The sequence below is a fragment of the Patiria miniata genome, unplaced genomic scaffold (genome assembly GCF_015706575.1).
Source record: "Patiria miniata isolate m_02_andy unplaced genomic scaffold, ASM1570657v1 HiC_scaffold_9, whole genome shotgun sequence".
Lineage (NCBI taxonomy): Eukaryota > Metazoa > Echinodermata > Asteroidea > Valvatida > Asterinidae > Patiria > Patiria miniata.
Window position 1 is genome coordinate 25,902,043 of NW_024037076.1, and position 17,259 is coordinate 25,919,301.

The window sequence follows — 17,259 nt, forward strand, 5'->3', positions numbered from 1 at the left end:
AACTCTGCATTAGGTTGCTGTAACTTTACACACAACTCGTTTTAAGGTATTTTTGTATTAACATGATAATGAGGCACAATATTATTTAATTCTTTTTCACTTGAAAGCCTGTATTTTACGCACAACGCACAATATTTATACAAGGTAGTTTTGTTTTCAACTGAAAATTTAGCTTTTAAACAATGAGTGCATTTTACCAGTAAATTTAACAAAAAAATTGATTCACAGAATGGTTTCAGATACGGAATAGTACAAAAGTACTAAGCACTTACCAGCACGCATAAGTGGGACAAATATTTTTGTTTGTTGTATTTTTGTTAGACTCGAATTTGATTTTAAGAGCTAAAGGAGGGTAGGCGTGTCTTTGTCATCAAAGGAGGGGTGGATAAACAAGAGATCATCCATTGATGTATATTTTATTAAGCAATTGACTAATCTGTTTAATAATTATGTATGGTGGTCTTTAATTTTTTTTTTAAAGGGAAGATACAACATTTGTAAACATCAAAAAAAAAATGATCAAATTATCACGAAATATCTTACTGGATTGTTGGGGAATGACAGTCTTAAGCATCCTGTAAAGTTGCTGACATTTTCAAGAAAAACTGTATTTACCAACGCTGGTCGTCCGATTTTCAAGCATCTACAAGCCCAAAACGTGAAACAAGTCAGTGTAACAATATTTGCTATTATGTACTAATCCTCCAACACATTTATTTCTGAAAATTGCAGCAAAAGCAAATGTTGTACAAATTCCCTTTATTAGTGTGTGGTTTGTTTTATATATATATATATATGCCTTAAATTTGAGATGTATAAATGTGATGTAATGCTTGAAATAATTAAAAAGAAATACATTCAAATGCTAGTCAACAATTTGTGTGTATTTTATCACTAATGTGAATCACAGGGGCGGCGGAACGCTTTTCAAACTGGAGGGGGAAGGCAACACCAAAAAAAGGTACACTTGCCCAAAAAGAGGGGCACTTTATCCGTCGGTGTGAAAGTGAGAGCCCTTTGGCCTTCGTAACGGCGGAACCAGAACACGGGGGGGGGGGCAGAACTTTGGTCCCCAAAAAATTAGGTCCACGAATTCACGTCGTGGGGTTCGGGGCCCGCTTAAGGGCTCTGCGGTGCGATCTGAGGCAATTTCTGACCACTTTAACCAATTTTTTGTTTTTTTTAACAGGAAAAGATGGTTGTTTTTTTAGTCACTAAAACAAAATCTAAGTTCGTTATTGGGGGGGGGGGGAATGAGGCATGGCCACGTTTCCCCCCTTGGATCCGCTCTTGGGCCTTCGGCACACCGCACATGCACACCCTCCGCTCCCGGCAGTAACCTCTCTGGGTCCGCCCATGAATTTTGCTACAGTTATGTAAAGAAACCTTTTTTTATCACGAGAGGGCACTGTTGCTTTAGATGGCCAGCAGCTCAGTGACGGCTACATCTTAAGTTGTTGCTTTCACTTTCTTAACTTTTATAATACCATTCACTAAAGACCTATGACGTCTTTGGATTCGGTAACAATGAATGCGCAAGAGTGAGGGCTTACTCACCGGGTTTTTCTCGAAACTTTGCGGTTTTAAGACCTTGACGGAGGCCAACCACGACGGTCGTGACGTCATCGTTGGCTTTGTTGACTCACATTCCATCACCTGATCAATAGCAAAAAGTTATTTACAAAAAAAAATATTATCTACAAACAATTTACAAACAAGCTATTGTTGTTTACATGGGTTTTTTTTTTTACCGTGAAGAAGAGTTTAAATGGGCAATGGGTAAGATTGAATGTAACTATAGGTTTTCCCAGCCAATTTCCCGAAATGTCCATTCAGTTCTGAAAATCGGCCATTCATATTCGTCTGAATTTGAATGCACGTCTTTAATCCCATTGCAATTCAACGAAAATTCAATCGTTTTCATTGTCCGTGAATTCGGTTTTGGGAAACAGACGGCCAATTACGTTACCTGTGCATTCATTTACGCAATCATATTGGTTGCAGGTACAGCTAATTTGACTGACGGTTAATGAAAAAGAAACCCCTAATTGTATCTGGTGCCGATGACATTAAACTAAAAGTGAAATAGAACAGTGAATGGTTGAAATCGCCCCTAAAAGCGAAAAAGAAGTCTTGTAAACGAATCTGAATGGACATAAACGAGAGGTGCCGCTCAATCACTTAATTGATGGAACTGAAATGGAATCGAATGCTCTGGTAGCGATAATGAACGGCGTGTTCAGAGCGATTCTCAAATTCAGACGAAAATGAATGACCGATTTTCAGATGTGAATTAATGAACATTTTAGGAAATTGGCCGGGAAAACCTTTACCATTCAGAATATCTTTTGATTCAGTAACTGTAAATGTGGAAGAGTTTTAGCTGTCGTACTCATGGCTTTTATCGAAACTTTGCGGTTTTACGACCTTGATGGATTTCCCCCAAAAACCCACGACTGTCTTGACGTCATCGTTGGCTTCGTTGGCTCGCATTCATTTCACTCTTTACATCACCTGATCAATGGCGAAAAACAAGCACTTGTTATTTACATGTTATTAACAAAAGAAGAGATCAAATCGCCCAATGGGTAGGAAAAAGATTGAATATACTGCTTACCGAACATGCAATGAATGAAACTTATGAATAGGCGGTACTAGCTATATACATATGTACATGATTTTTTAAGGCATTGTATGATCATGGAGGAATGTACTATGACACCGGGAAAACTTTTCTTTTCTTAATCCTCACCGCAAACATGCGGTAGCATTAATTCTTAAAGGGGCGGGCAGAGATGTTGGAGTCATTTTTTTCAAAGGGGCTCAGAACTTTCTTGCAACAATACATACCCCACAAAGACAAAACATAGCATGCAGTGAAGTGAGATTTGCAGTAATGTGTACCGTTACATGTATTCCAGGTGAGGGCATTTGGGTAGTTTTTCCAGTAATTTATTAAACTATTTTATACCAACAATTAACACAGGTCAGATGGATCAAACTTGGGAGGATAGCTAATCAAACCACGCCCAAAAGTAAACCCGCCTTTGACAAAAAAAGGAGCATGCATGGTCGTCTGTTCCAAGGGAAGACAACCGTGAAATTTGTCACAAATTTCGACCCATTTAATCCGAGTTGGCTTGCCCTTTAAATTCATCCAAGCGCAACGTGCTTTTGAATGGACGGTTCGCGTCACTTTCCTGTGCTAATTATGCAGGTCGTGTGGCGGGTAGTGAATGACAATCAATACCTATTGTTGAGACACATATAGGCTTCTGCATGTCATAGTGGTAGAAGGTAGGCCATGAAACGAGGACATGTTTATGTGGTGTGATTTACGTCATTTCCCAGAAATCTCGAGTATTTTCCTTCAGCTAGGACTGGTGGACACTTTCAAGTTGACCAGCTTACCATACCAGTGTGTTTCTACCGCCAAACCTTCAGGTAAGTGTCGGTACAACCATGGAGGTAGAATTTAATAAGGAATATGGGTTGAATCATAACTCGAAGTCGAACATCGTTTAATGTTTCCTCATGTAAAATGTACTTTGGGCTAGCATACAATCAAATGGCAGTTTACTCATTCGTAACCTTGTGATTGTGTTTTTATTGACAGTACATATCAGACTTACGGGAAGTGGGCTGGACCTGTATAATATTTCCTCGGGACTTCGATAGTAAACCGGAGAGTTTCGTGTGAAAGCATGGCCGTACCTCGAGGGCTATGTGCGCTTCTTGTGGCCGTGTTACAAGGTAGGATTCGCTTTTATTTTTCCATGTGAGTAGGCAGTGAGCTTTTTTATTTACCCGTAAAGGCCGTAAAACATTACTGACACTGCTGTGCTAGATCACCATGTAGGCCTACACTCCTCAAAGTGGTTGCGCATTTTCTTTAGTTGTCATTCTTCCATTTACAGTAGGAAATGTAGGTTTTCCCGGCTATTTTCAAAAAGTTTTCATTCAAATTTACCAACTTAAACATTCAATTTCGTCCACGCAAAAAATCACACGATTTCACCAAAACCAATTTGGTCATTTACCATTCAATTCTAAAGTTTGGTCACCCTCTTTAGTCATCGGTCGAGAATATTTGTCATTACAAATCAAATTCGTCTAAGCTTTTGCTGAGTGGCAGCATTCAATGATCGAATTCGTCTTATATAAATCATTTAGAATTTAGACGAATTTGATTTCTGAATAGCAAGGTTTGGCGTAGACAAGCCGAAATCGAATACTCCGGGACGAAAACGTATGTTCATTGTTTGAATTTGCTTGAACTGAATTTGAAATTGTCTGACAAAAGACGAAATGAAACATTAAAAGTGCACTAAATCGATGTTGCTGGACGAATTTGAATATAAGAATCGGTGAATTCGAACGACAAAAAAGTTTTAAATAGCCGGAAAACCTATATTTAACTCGATTATGTAATGGGCATGATGGGGGAACAGCCTAAAATTCTAAGACAAAAATTATTATGATTTATTTATTTCTGGTAAAAACCAAGGATTCCTCAAAAGCTTCCTAGGCATTGTAGCTCGCTGCTAGCCTGAAGAAACAGTTGGAGAGGAGACAAGGAGAAAAAAATTACAGTTTTAGAGGTGGGAGAAAAGCCCCAGAAGAATATTCTGGGGAAAACCCACGGAATCATTAGTCTATATGGCGTTAGACAGGACACTGGGCCCCGTGGATAACGGGTGATACTCAGACTACGGAATCATCAGGCAGGGACTGAAAACCCAATCCACATGTTGGCCCAGGCAGGAATCGAACCCGGGTCACAGCGGTCGCAAAGCGAGGAAAGTAACCCGACTCCCCAATTCGTCAGCGTGACATTTACCCTAAATAATACATTTGTATTCGCCTGGAACATGGAGAACGGAATCCCCATAGCTTAACCTATGTGGGGGCGGACCGCACGTCATCCAATGAAAAAAAATCTGTTCATTTGCATACCAGCTTTTCATCAGTTGCAATGTGTTACCATTCAGCACTCCAGACCCAAGAGCCATTGAGATTCAAGAACATAGGTCGGGGAGCTAAAACCCATTCTCTCATACTTTTTTTCTGGTCTTTAAGTTTCGAATTCACAAATTCATGGCTAATTTGGTTCAGTATTTTTGTCTCACGAAAGCATTTTTTTCCCGAGATCTTTTATGATGCCTTAAAAAACGAGGATCTAAGCAATAATATAGGCTAGTCTTTTGAAAGCTGTTATGTTCGTTTCGCAATGCCTTATCTAGTTTGGAAATGTCTCTCTGCCTGACAAAGTGAACGCGGAAGCGGAAGCACTGGCCTCTGGACGTCTTTCCTTAAGTTCAAGTTAGCCCTATATCTTGTTTCACTTCGAAGCTTTTAACAATTTTTTTTCGTGGGAAAGGACCTTGGAATATCCGGAGTGACGGTTCATACGTACACCATCTGCATGCAAAATGGGAATAGCAAAAGTGAAATGGAGTCACCGGATCTGTACCCGATCGGGCTTTGGGTGCGATGAACCTTTATCAGGGGAATTATATATACAGTGTGTATATAGATACACAATGTGGAAATAGGTAGATAAAAAAATGCGCCAGTGCTCACAAAATGGCGCAGCATCTTCACATTATATATAGAGATACACGCACATAAAATAGTGAAATCTCGATAATTCAAACCTCAGGGGAGGTTTTGCCGAGAAGAACAATATTCTAGGATCTCGATTTCAATTAAAAGTCGCCAAGTCGTGTTTGGAATTATGTATACAGTGTGTATATAGATACACAATGTGGAAATATTGAAATAATAAAATGCGCCAGTTCTCAAATGGCGCAGCATCTTCACATTACATGTATATAGAGATGAACTCACATAAAATATCGAAATCTCGATAAGTCAAACCTCATCAGGCGAATGGGCTAAAATTTTGAGTTAAGCAGAGTTTTGAGTTAGCAAATGGGTTTTCTTTTCAGCAACAATTGACGGGAATATGTTCTTACTTACTTTGAGTTAGAAGGTTTTCGAGTTAGAAGGTTTTGAGTTATCGAGATTTCACTGTACATGTACATGTATCTTCTTTTGCCTGTTGCTCTTTCAATGGAGCAAGGACGCATTGTTTTGGTTGACCCTGCAGCGCGCATAGCAACCAAGGGCTGCATTTTCAATGAGCTCTTGAGTATACGGTTACCTTGGCAACGCATCGTCGAGCCTCGAGGTCGCAATTCCATGGCAACCGAAGTGGAGGCTGAGATGAATGCGGGGAATTTCTAAACGTTTTAAAAGAGATTGTTCCAGGAATTTTTTTTTGGGGGGGGGGCGACATTTCTAGGTATGAGATTTCAAGGCTTTATCAACTGTAGATATCGTCTTATTACATGAAGGCGCTGTTCATTGCAGAAACATATCTAGTAGAATAAACTTTTAAAATTTATTTTACACACATACACACATCCCTACGTGATTTGTTTTTTCGTTTTGTTGAAAGAACACTTACCTTCATGTGATCCGTGGACAGAACTTTAAAACGGTGGTTGTGTTTAAAATTCTGTAACTTGAAAAGTTCATTTGTGATTCGAATGATTCTTGTACTAAAAGAAAGCTTATGAATTGGGCTTTCATATCCTAGATTTTTTAAAGTGCTACACATGCAGAACTTCACTAAAACAATGGTCCCAACATTTGGGTTTCGCTTTTTTTTTTACTCACCCTGTATTCCTTGCCGAAAGATTTTGCGGAGAACAGGCCTTTTCAGTATTCGTGATTGAATTTTTTGGCAACAAAACAATATTGTATTTGATATAGTGTACATGTATTTAAGGAAAAATATATCCTGAATTAAGACATCTTAGTTTCCTATTTAAATTTCAGTTATCACCCAAGGACCGCCACAACATTATTTCAAACATTTTCATTTTTACGTATAGGATATACGAGATCGTGTACACACAGTTCCACCTATACTAATCCACATGCATTTTAGATTTTGGGAAGTGAAAGGTCAATTTTTGGCGCGATATTTCTCTTTCACATCAGGCATTTTTTTCAATTTCCATAACTTGAGATGCTAGTAACAATTTTACAAAGGCCTTTATTCGAGGATGACGTTCTTAAGAAATCCATGTACATGTACATTCTTTTACAAAACAGAAAATTGCAATTTAATTTTAATTTTTTCACGTTCATTTTCCTATTCTTGGAAGGGTACCGGAAGCGCGCCACCAGGGTGAACTTTCAGGCCCTACTGTACATGGTCTAGCCCTTCAAAAAAATTAATAATCATGCGAAATTCTTTTAATTTTTTATAGTTGACTTCTCTCTCTCTGTGATTTTCTTTCAGTGAGTTTGTCAGTAGCCGCCCCGTATTACGGAGCGCGGGTCGGCGACCTGTCCACGATATTCCACGACGTCGCAGGCACAGTGTACGCTGCCGACGACAACACGCTGGTCATCCGCGGGTTCTCGTACGACGGAACCGCACCAGGTATGCACTTGTTACTTTTTTCCTGACAATTTCTTGTTGAAAATCTAAGAAAAGAAGGTCATAATTGTCACATGTCTGTGTTGTCAAATTCACGAATTGTTATTTTCTCTTGTTGCAGATGCCTTTTTTTGGATTGGCAGTACGTCCTCGCCTGATTCAACGGGAACCATTCTTCCCATTGACCCTCGTTATCCGTAAGTTAGTTTTGTTTAAACCGGGGTAAAAATGTGGTTACCGACTATACGGTAAAAAAATATGTACCACTTTACAGTTTACCGGACAATACATGACTGTATATCCAACATTTCATTTGTGCCTTAATGCCAAATCATAGGCAGCAAGGTCATTTTTATGGGGGGGGGGTAAAAGTAAAATGGCACTCGCACATTCGTGCTGAAATGTAGACAGGGTTTTTACTTGGCCTCCGTAAATTCAAATATTGGGAGGGGATACCATCTTCCAATGGGTCGCTGTTCAAACCGGACGATTATGCACACTAAAAAGGACACTGGTAAAAAGGGCACCAGTTTTAAAAACAAAAATTAGGGCACTTAATGTTTTTTTAAAAGGCACTTGTAAAAAGGCACTTTTTACACATTTTGGGAGATGGTAAATATTCCCCCCCCCCCCCCCATAGACAAAACGATAGGATTTTTTTAAACTGCAACAACAACGTCTGTTGTCCACCATGCAGGGATCAGAAACTGGGCCGATTCCAAGATGTCGAAGTAATTGTGGACCTCCCTGACGGGACTACTATATCCGACTACAGGTGGCTGTCTGTGTGGTGCCGTGAATTTTCCGTAAGTTTTGGCGTCTAATTCTGCGCATATTAAACTAAATTCCCTTCTAAAATTTCTTCATTCTTTCTCCTCTTCAATTTCTACTTTGTAGCTACATGAAAAGGCCATGTGAATAATACAAAGAATTTTAAAGCTAGTAGCTGTTCAGATCTATATGAAAATAATTTAATCATTTTTAGTCAAGAAAATAACGCCATGCCACTTTTTGTTATACATCTCTACAGGCCGATTTTGGGAATTTGATTTTTCCCGCCAATTTTGAGGCTCCGGCCATCCATGACCTTGGCGCCTTACCCACGTTCGCTCACCGGGTCCGTGCAGACAGCGTGAAAGTTCTGGATGCTAAAACGTTGAGGTTCGAAAACCTCTTCTACGATGGCAATGGTCCAGGTAGGCAACTAATCGCAGTGCTGATTGGGTGTTGCATATTGTCTTACCGCAGTGCTGATTGGTTGTTGCATATTTTGATTTGTCTTACCACAGCTGATTGGTTGTTGCACATTTTATTTGCCTAATAGCAGGGCTGATCGGTTGTTGCATATTTGATTTGTCTTACCACAGTGCTGATTTGTTGTAACTTGTTGCATACTTGATTTGTCTAACCGCAGTGCCGAAAGATTGTTGCATATTTGATTTGTCTAACCACAGCTGATTGGTCGTTGCATATTTCGATTTGTCTAACAGCAGGGCTGATTGGTTGTTGCATATTCGATTTGTTTAACCACAGCTTATTGGTTGTTGCATATTTTGATCTGTCTAACAGCAGGGCTGATTGGTCGTTTCATATTTGATTTGTCTAGCAGCAGTGCTTATTGGTTGTTGCACATATAGTTTGTCTTACCACAGTCCTGATTGCATGTTTGATTTGTATTACCGCAGTGCTGATTGGTTGTTACATATTTTGATTTGTCTAACAGCAGGACTGATTGGTTGTTTCATATTTGATATGTCTAGCATCAGTGCTGATTGGTCGTTGCATATTTAGATTCGTCTAACAGCAGTGCTTATTGGTTGTTGCACATTCAATTTGTCTTACCACAATGCTAATTGGTTGTTGTAGTTTTTGTGGGCTGTGAAATTCTTCCTTAAACTTAGCGTCTACGTTTTTTCGCCAGATGCATACTTCTGGGCGGGAACCACATCGGCGCCAACATCGAACGGGATTAAACTCATTTGGAAGCCAGAGTGAGTATTAATTCTCAGTTGTTTGTGGAGGAAACAATAATCATTCATTATGCCAAGTAAAGGAGTGACAGTGATGCTGGTAATATATGTTTGATTACAATGACGCCTCGGACCACAGTAGCGACAATTTTACCACGGTGACAACAGCGACGACGATTAGAATTGTTGGGTCGATCCCATTCACGCTGACAGTAATTGACATACTGGAAGTGACGTCCTTAGACAGGTTTGCATTCTGCACACATAATGTTTGGGATCACGAAGATCAGTCAATCAATGATGACATCTCAGCTGTCGTATTGCCAATTAGATCACAATGACATCGGTGACAATTGTGACAGTAACAGTGATAACGTGATCATGTTAGTGATTAGAATACTGATGACGATGACAGTTGTGACATTTTAGCACTCGATCTGATGACCTCAAGTTTCCGTCCATCTTGTCTTCTCTAGTTCACCAGCCACGGGTACCAACCAACGCCTGGATCGCAGTTTCAACGGTGACACCATCGTGGTAACCATGCCCGATGCGATGACAGTGTATGACATCACATACGCCAGCCTCTGGTGTGTCCTGTTCACGCAAAACTTCGGTCACGTGTCTATCAACCCAAACGAGCTAAATGTCCCGGCTGTAGTCGAAGAAATGGTGGGTATTAACTGTTCAACAGTTTGTGTAGATTCTTATCCTCGCTTTGTGATCATTTTTGGTGTTAAAACTCATTTGAAACCACATTCTATGGCATATCTTTAAAAACAAAAGCTCAGGAAACGTTCACATTCATATATAGGGATGCATGTGAAATGTTTTCGTTTTGCTGAAAGAACACTTACCTTTTTTGTGATCCGTGGACATAACTTTAAACCGGTGTTTGTGTTCAAAATTCCGTAACTTGAAAAGTACATAAGTGATTTGAACGATTCTTATACCAAAAGAAAGCTCATTAAATGGGCTGTCAAGTGCTACAGGCAAAACTTCATTCACAAATTGGTCCTGCCATTTGGGTTGCGGTGGTTTTTTTTACTCACCCTGTATATTTGTCGATCACATCGTATCTTTTTTTTCTCCAGAGTCCACCCTTCGATCACTGCGAAGTGCTCTCCGACAATGAGTTCCACGTCCGTTGGAAGGTAGAGGGCGCTAACATCAAGGTGGAGTTGGCCGGCCGCGTCGACCCGGGGAACTACCTGGCGTTCGGTCTGAGCGGATCGGAGACACGGACTCTGATGGACGGGTCAGACGTGACGGTAGCCTGGATGGACCAATCGACAATGAGCCCGATGGTGGTGGACTATAGACTCCAATCCAAGGCGCAAGTGAGTGGCTCTTAGCTTTAATTCACGATACAGGATACAGGAAGATGTTTAAATAAAAACCAAGTGACACGAATCAACGTACATGTACATGCAAAATTCTCTGTGAACAATTTCCCCGACTTCTACTTTCTTGTTTTATGTTTTTCTTTTGCTACGTCAAAGCCATACAGTTTTTGCCGACCATGCCTGGCTCATAAACTGAAGGCATTCATAATTGCAAAATGAATGAATATATTTACCATTTTTAGATTAAGGAATTTTTAGATTTCAAAGAATCTAATTTTTAGGTTTTAAAAGAGTGCATTTCATTGTTAAACGCACTGAAAATCCGAGGATAAACACACGTGCTAAAACTTACCAAAACCTAAGGAAATTACATTCTCTTACACACCGAGTGCGTAGAAGTGCCATTTTTGGTAAATCATTTTGCCAACCACTAATGTAACGTACGGAAGTTGACGCTCAGAGAAAATGGCCTACGCTCCATGTTTAAAAAAAGGGTCTTTGGGCCGCCAAATCAAGGCTAATTACTTGTATACACATTTATCAACGTTGGGACAAGAATTGCAGGTACACAAAGTCACAAACTGTAATATCTGCAAGAAGTATCGCAAACCAGCATTCTTTGATATTATGTGTTTCTGCAGTGTTCCACTAACAACGGCCTTGGTGCCTGCCCTGACGATATTGCTAGCGTGGGGGGAACAAACAACGCCGTGTTTGAGGAGCTCTTGTCGGCCGATGGCATCACGATGTTCACCTACTCCAGACCTCTAAACACGGGTAACACAAGCCTTGTAAAAAAAAAAGCCGATATAATTTTCTCAACTTTTCGGTCATTGAGTTATTTTTGTAATCCCTGGAAAATCATAAACCGAGTCAGAAACGTTTTGTTTTGATTTTAATACTGATTCTGTGTGTAGGCCTACATGTATATGTTTGTACGTTTACTATAGTGTGTTAATAATCTATATTTCAAATTTGTTTATTTCTTAAGATTCAAGATGAATCTCTGTATAATGCAGAAACTAAAATTGAAGTTGAAGTTCTTATTTTGTTACGTATTTCCACAATGTAAAGACATTAAAGATAACATTTAGTTAATGTTTATTTTATATCAATTGTAAATATATCTATGCACATGTATTGTCAAGTGATAACGTAACATTACTCTCTAAATTCCAAAAAGTGAAAATTCACTTCATTCGAGTGAAGATTCACTCCCACAGTCGGAAACTAGGGACTAGACGTTTTAGAGTGAAATTTCTTCAATCGTAAAGATCGAGGTTTCTCTCGAGCTTCGACTGAAGTGGTTCATTTTTCAGACTATGTCAATCGAAAATGAGAGTGATTTTCACTCTAAAACGTCTAGTCCCTAATTTCACTCTTTGGAATTTAGAGAGTATGTATCATCCTTTATGGCAGCATTGAAATAAATGTATCTATTCTATATAAAAAAAATAATAATAATAATAAAATAAAATAAAAACACACACAGAATTGTCCTGCAACAAAATATACAGTGAATAGTACATTACTTCGGTCAATAATCCTATCGGTTTTTTTTAATCATTAACACGAAAGTTTTGAACGAAAGAGTTTTCTCTTTTTGTTTTGTAGGTGATTCTACGGACAAGGTGATTCCCACCGATGCATCGGTGTTCATCTCCTGGGCTATCGGCCCCATCAACCCCGATGGACGAGTCGCTAAGCACGTCAAAGTTCCTCTCGGTACAAAATGAGTCACCTGTTTCTAATTCAAAAATAATTCCTTACATTGGAATCATGAATAATGAATAACTGTGGAGCGAGGTCGTTTCCCCTTTCACCAATAACAGGCAGTGTTGTGGATGAAATCAAGCCTTTCGTCTTGTTACCTGTTATCTGATTGGACTAGACCGTTGATGTCCTTTAACCAATCACAAGCAATTTCCTGGATCGTATCAAACTTTTCGTCATGTTACCTGTTCTCTGATTGGTATAGCCGGCACCATTTTACTTCTCCCATCAACCAATCACAACATGTCATGTGTGTGGGATTGAGCTTTTCGTCATATAACCTGTTCTCTGATTGGACCATCCTTTTTTTGCTTAGGTAACCCTGCAATAAATTTCGGACGTCAGGGAACCACCACCTGTCCCGAGTTCACGGCAATCGACAGCGGCAATCCACTGGAGCCTTGGCCGCCCTCTAGCATCAGTAACGAGACAACCTTCACGGTGGACATCGGTCAGTCCGGAGGGGAACGAGGTTACACGGGCATCACCGGTACGATCCTTGCTCACTATATGAGAGTTTTGCCCCTGGCACACTTTTCCCGTAATAAACACTCAGCCAAACACATTTCTATATGAAAAAGATATCAGACACAGATAAGAAGTATTAATTACAGGCGAAAAGAAATCAATTTTCTATACGAATGGTTTTTTTTAAATTATGTCAGTATAATTTCAATACTTTGTTTAATGCAACAAATGAAATTGACAAGTCAAATTTCCAGGATAGCAAGTTTCGTGGGGATTTTAAAAACAGTAGGCTTTCAATTAACAAAAATGTCACAGATATGGGATATTTTCATCAGACATATACAATTTTCCACCTAAAAAAGTTTTACGTAAAGGTTTTTGCCCACTTCAAGTTTAAATAATGAAAGTAATTTCTTTGCAAGCAAACGGACAGAGACCATTTCTTTGAAACCGGAAAAAAAAGAGATCGTCATTTTTTTGTAATGAAGCTTTCTGACTGCTGCATGATTAAAATGAATGCCCATTGTTTCTCCTAATCCCAAACTTAAATTACATTACTTGAAACGCAAAACTGTTTTTGATTTCGGTTTTAAACAATTTTGTTCCCTTTTTTTCCACCCATGCCACAGGTAAGGTTGGCTGGGGCATTGCGTGGTACGTCAACGACCTTCTGATCCCTGAGATTACGGTGCAACGAGGCATGACCTACACGTTCGAGGTCCACGGGGGGAACGACCCGGCCCTGGCGGCCCGCTACCACCCTTTCTACATTACCGACGACTCGGAAGGTGGATTCGCGCAGAAGACAGAAGATGAGAAAATGGTCAGTTTTGCAACTATAATACTTGTAATTGTCCATTCCTCTATGATTTTTAAGCTCTGGAAGGAGCTTCTATAGTCTGTCTCCCAAGAAAATTGACAAAAATAAGCCCACTTAAGTTTCCCATAAAATATACAGTCCTGATTTGAAAATCACAGGCGTGTGGAAAAAGGCACACCTGGATTTTTTTTAGGCCTGTGGTTTTTCTAGGTGTGTGATTTTCTAGGTGTGTGATCTGTGGTCCAGGGAAATTCAGGCGTGCAATTATTCACACTTCTCAGGAAGCTTTTAGGTGTGCAGTGGCGAGGGGGTGCGATCACACGCCTCAAATCAGAAGGACTGAATATAAATTAACTACCACATTTCCATTGCCAAAAAGCAAAGCCAATACATTAAATACCTAACAGAAATTGTTTGAAACAGTTCGGAAAGGTGTTCATGACAAGTTTGTAAATGGAGGCAAAAATAATATGTGCAGTAATGTTATATAGACTTATAGTCACGTGGTATTTATCACACCTGTTATTTATCACATCTAAAGTATAGTGTTCCATATGCGCCATCGGCGTCGCAATTTTGGGCGTCGCATTTTTCAGCTCTGGCAGCGATCATTTTGATAGATTCATTTCATGCAAGATTTTCATGCAAGATGGCCAAGACGTGCACTCGCACTTGTTTTTAGTTTTGGGCCCGATTGGTCTCATTTAATTATATTGCAGCGATTCCGTGTGGCCTTGCGGCACCTTTTTAAACATTTGACCAATGTAACTAACAGATGTCCGTGCCAAAAGGTGACTATAACTGACTTTTAGATTTGGTTCTGAATTATTGAAATCCATCCAAGACAATGGACCGGTCCAGTAAGCCCCGCCCACTGCGCACTTGGCAAATCAACACGTGCTCCTCTCCGATGTCACACTGCATTTTCCTGCCGCGCGCATCATACGCGCGTGCACGCATGTCGGACTTTTGTGCACGCACGTCGGACATAAATCACGGCTGTGATTGGTCCGACCATCATGGGGCGGTGCTTACTGGATCGGTCCATTTTGGAGGCTCTTTGTTAAATCCACCTATGTGTTACAGTGAATAAAAATGTCACTTTAAATTTTCCCTTTTTCACTGCAGGATGTGACGATTTATGCTGGACCAACAGGTGAGAAAAATGACTTGAAAGATGTGATAAAATGAGATCAGTTTTCAAAATTTTGGGAAAAAAATTCTTGTATGAACGACTTTAACTCAGCTACAGTTTCCCTTCTGTTCCGAAATGAGGAACAAAATATTATATTTAATATAAATCAACTGGTTTTTTGTATCGTTATTTCAAGAGTTGACTCGAGTTTACATCTGATGTACCGCATTATCGATTACATTTACATTCACATGTTTGTGTCTGGTTGGCATGTACAGAGGGAGCATATTGTGAATGGGAAGTCAGGACACCAGGCACGTCCCCGGATGATTACGATAATTTCCTGAGTTACCGGTACTACCTGGAACGGAACTGCGTGGACGCTGTGCCCACGCCAGGCCGACTGACCTGGACCCCCGATGGGAGCACGCCGGACCTGGTCTACTACCAAGTACGATTAACAATTTAGTTATTGTCGAGTCCAAACAAACAAAAATACTCACAAATCAATCACAAGTCTTGCAGTCCCAAGTCAACTCACAATTTTAGATTAACTGTGACAAAACCATTCCTTTTTCTTCAATCGGAAAGACCGAAAAGTTATAATTTACCAACTCATTATATTCCAGCTACAATACTTTATGCTTCTGGACTACCAACATGTACATGTATATTGTTCATTTGTAGGTACCATGTGGAAAAACACACACGAGGTTTTTCAGTAAATTTGAAGCACACAATTATTATTGCACTGTAGCTCGCAAGCCTGAAGAAACCTGTAGAGAGGAGACAATGAGAAGAAATTGCAGTTGTAGAGGTGGTAGGAAACCCCAGAATAATATTCTGGTGGAAAACCCACGGAATCAGGCATCAGGCAGGGACTGAAAACCCAATCCACATATTGGCCCAGGCGGGATTCAAACCCGGGTCACAGCAGTGGAAGGCGAGGAAAGACCGCCACGCCAACCTGACTGATATAGTTGTCAAGTTGAGAATGTTCCCAAATGTATAACTCGATATCTTCTCCTATACCATGAGTTTCTTTTAATAGTTGGCCTGAATAGTGTAATAAGTGTCGTCAGGTCTTTTATCGGTTTTCCATTTTTTGATGTCAGTGTTACACACATAGGTTCTTAGGATGGAAGATTCGTGTAGTTGACGAGCCGGTGACAGGCACCATGCCAAGCTGGGAAGGAACGGGAGCCCCACCAACTGGACCGCCAGCCACCGCAGACGACGGCACGCAGCCACCAGAAACTCGGTCCACAGAACTCGGGGCCAATCCATCCACCACGGTTCCCGGCACGGGTGGTGCCACGGCATCTGTCACCACGTCCGTCGCGCTCATGATCTCTGCCCTACTCGCCGCCATGTTGTTCTGAGCATGGAACAAAGTTTAATCACCTTTTAAAATTAAGCAATAGGCCTAATTGCAACTTTTTTAAACTTCTTAAACGCAAAACTTGTATGAATATTACGCACAATGGATGGAACTAGAGTCTATAAAGTGTACCATAAAGACGAGTTTATGTACATGTAGCTTTTCAAAAAAAAGTAAAGAAATTTCATATAAGTGTTTCTGATTGTCTTGCAAAGTTTTCTTAATTTTAATTTTTTTTTTCATTAATACGTGCAAGAGGTCAATAGTACTTAATGTTTACATTATTAAAACATTTTACCAATGTATAGTATTAATTGACTTAAAACAAATTGAACAGTAACAATTTCATTTTATAAGTGATGAATGTAAAAACAATCACTTAGCCTAGTAGGTTTTAGTTGTTAATTTTTTTTTTAAATACGGCCTATAAGCGGAGCTAATAATACTAGCCTACTTAAAATTACTGCCAAATGTGATCTCTTATACAATAAGTCTCGGGATAATACATAAACTCAATGGCGCCTGATTTAAGAACAACGAAGGAGAGCAGTACTAACAAAAACAGATTCTGAAAATTTCATTTTTCCAGTCAGGTTTCGGTCGAAACTGTGAATAAATGAAACAGAGAACAAGTGATAAACTCTAGTTTTTAAAGTGAAATAAAACGCAAGGGGTGGACAAGGGCGGATCCAGAACACGTTTTTGTTGAGGGGGGGGGTGCCAAAAAAAAGTTGGTCTCATATGGGTCCAAAAAATACGGCGTGGGGTTTTTGAATTCTAGATGCTCTGTGGTGCGGCCTGAGGCAATTTCTGACCACTTTAAGTACATTTTGTTGAGGAAAAGATGGTAGTGTACGCAGTGCCTCCATTTATTGCGACGTCACCAAAAAAAAATAATTGGGTTGGGGTT

The 17,259-nt window shown here is 39.9% G+C and overlaps 1 protein-coding gene across 1 annotated transcript; it reads left to right on the forward strand.

Moving 5' to 3' along the window:
* Positions 1-3,274: 3,274 nt before the first annotated feature.
* On the forward strand, positions 3,275-16,985 carry LOC119720426 (protein Skeletor, isoforms B/C-like). Its single transcript, XM_038190091.1, has 16 exons — positions 3,275-3,444; positions 3,617-3,753; positions 7,316-7,459; positions 7,578-7,653; positions 8,154-8,262; positions 8,487-8,652; positions 9,378-9,447; positions 9,903-10,098; positions 10,521-10,766; positions 11,414-11,549; positions 12,387-12,497; positions 12,862-13,035; positions 13,643-13,836; positions 14,962-14,989; positions 15,247-15,419; positions 16,084-16,985. The coding sequence occupies exons 2-16, from the start codon at positions 3,705-3,707 to the stop codon at positions 16,348-16,350; spliced, it is 2,139 nt and encodes a 712-aa protein (XP_038046019.1). The 5' UTR covers positions 3,275-3,444; positions 3,617-3,704; the 3' UTR covers positions 16,351-16,985.
* Positions 16,986-17,259: the final 274 nt, after the last annotated feature.

What these genes read in the sequence shown, in the direction of transcription:
- LOC119720426 (XM_038190091.1), top strand. Translation starts at nt 3,705, where the DNA reads ATGGCCGTACCTCGAGGGCTATGTGCGCTTCTTGTGGCCGTGTTACAA. An exon ending in TCTTGTGGCCGTGTTACAAG is followed by an intron (nt 3,754 to 7,315) that starts GTAGGATTCGCT and finishes ATTTTCTTTCAG; the next exon opens with TGAGTTTGTCAGTAGCCGCC. An exon ending in CTCCAGACCTCTAAACACGG is followed by an intron (nt 11,550 to 12,386) that starts GTAACACAAGCC and finishes TTTGTTTTGTAG; the next exon opens with GTGATTCTACGGACAAGGTG.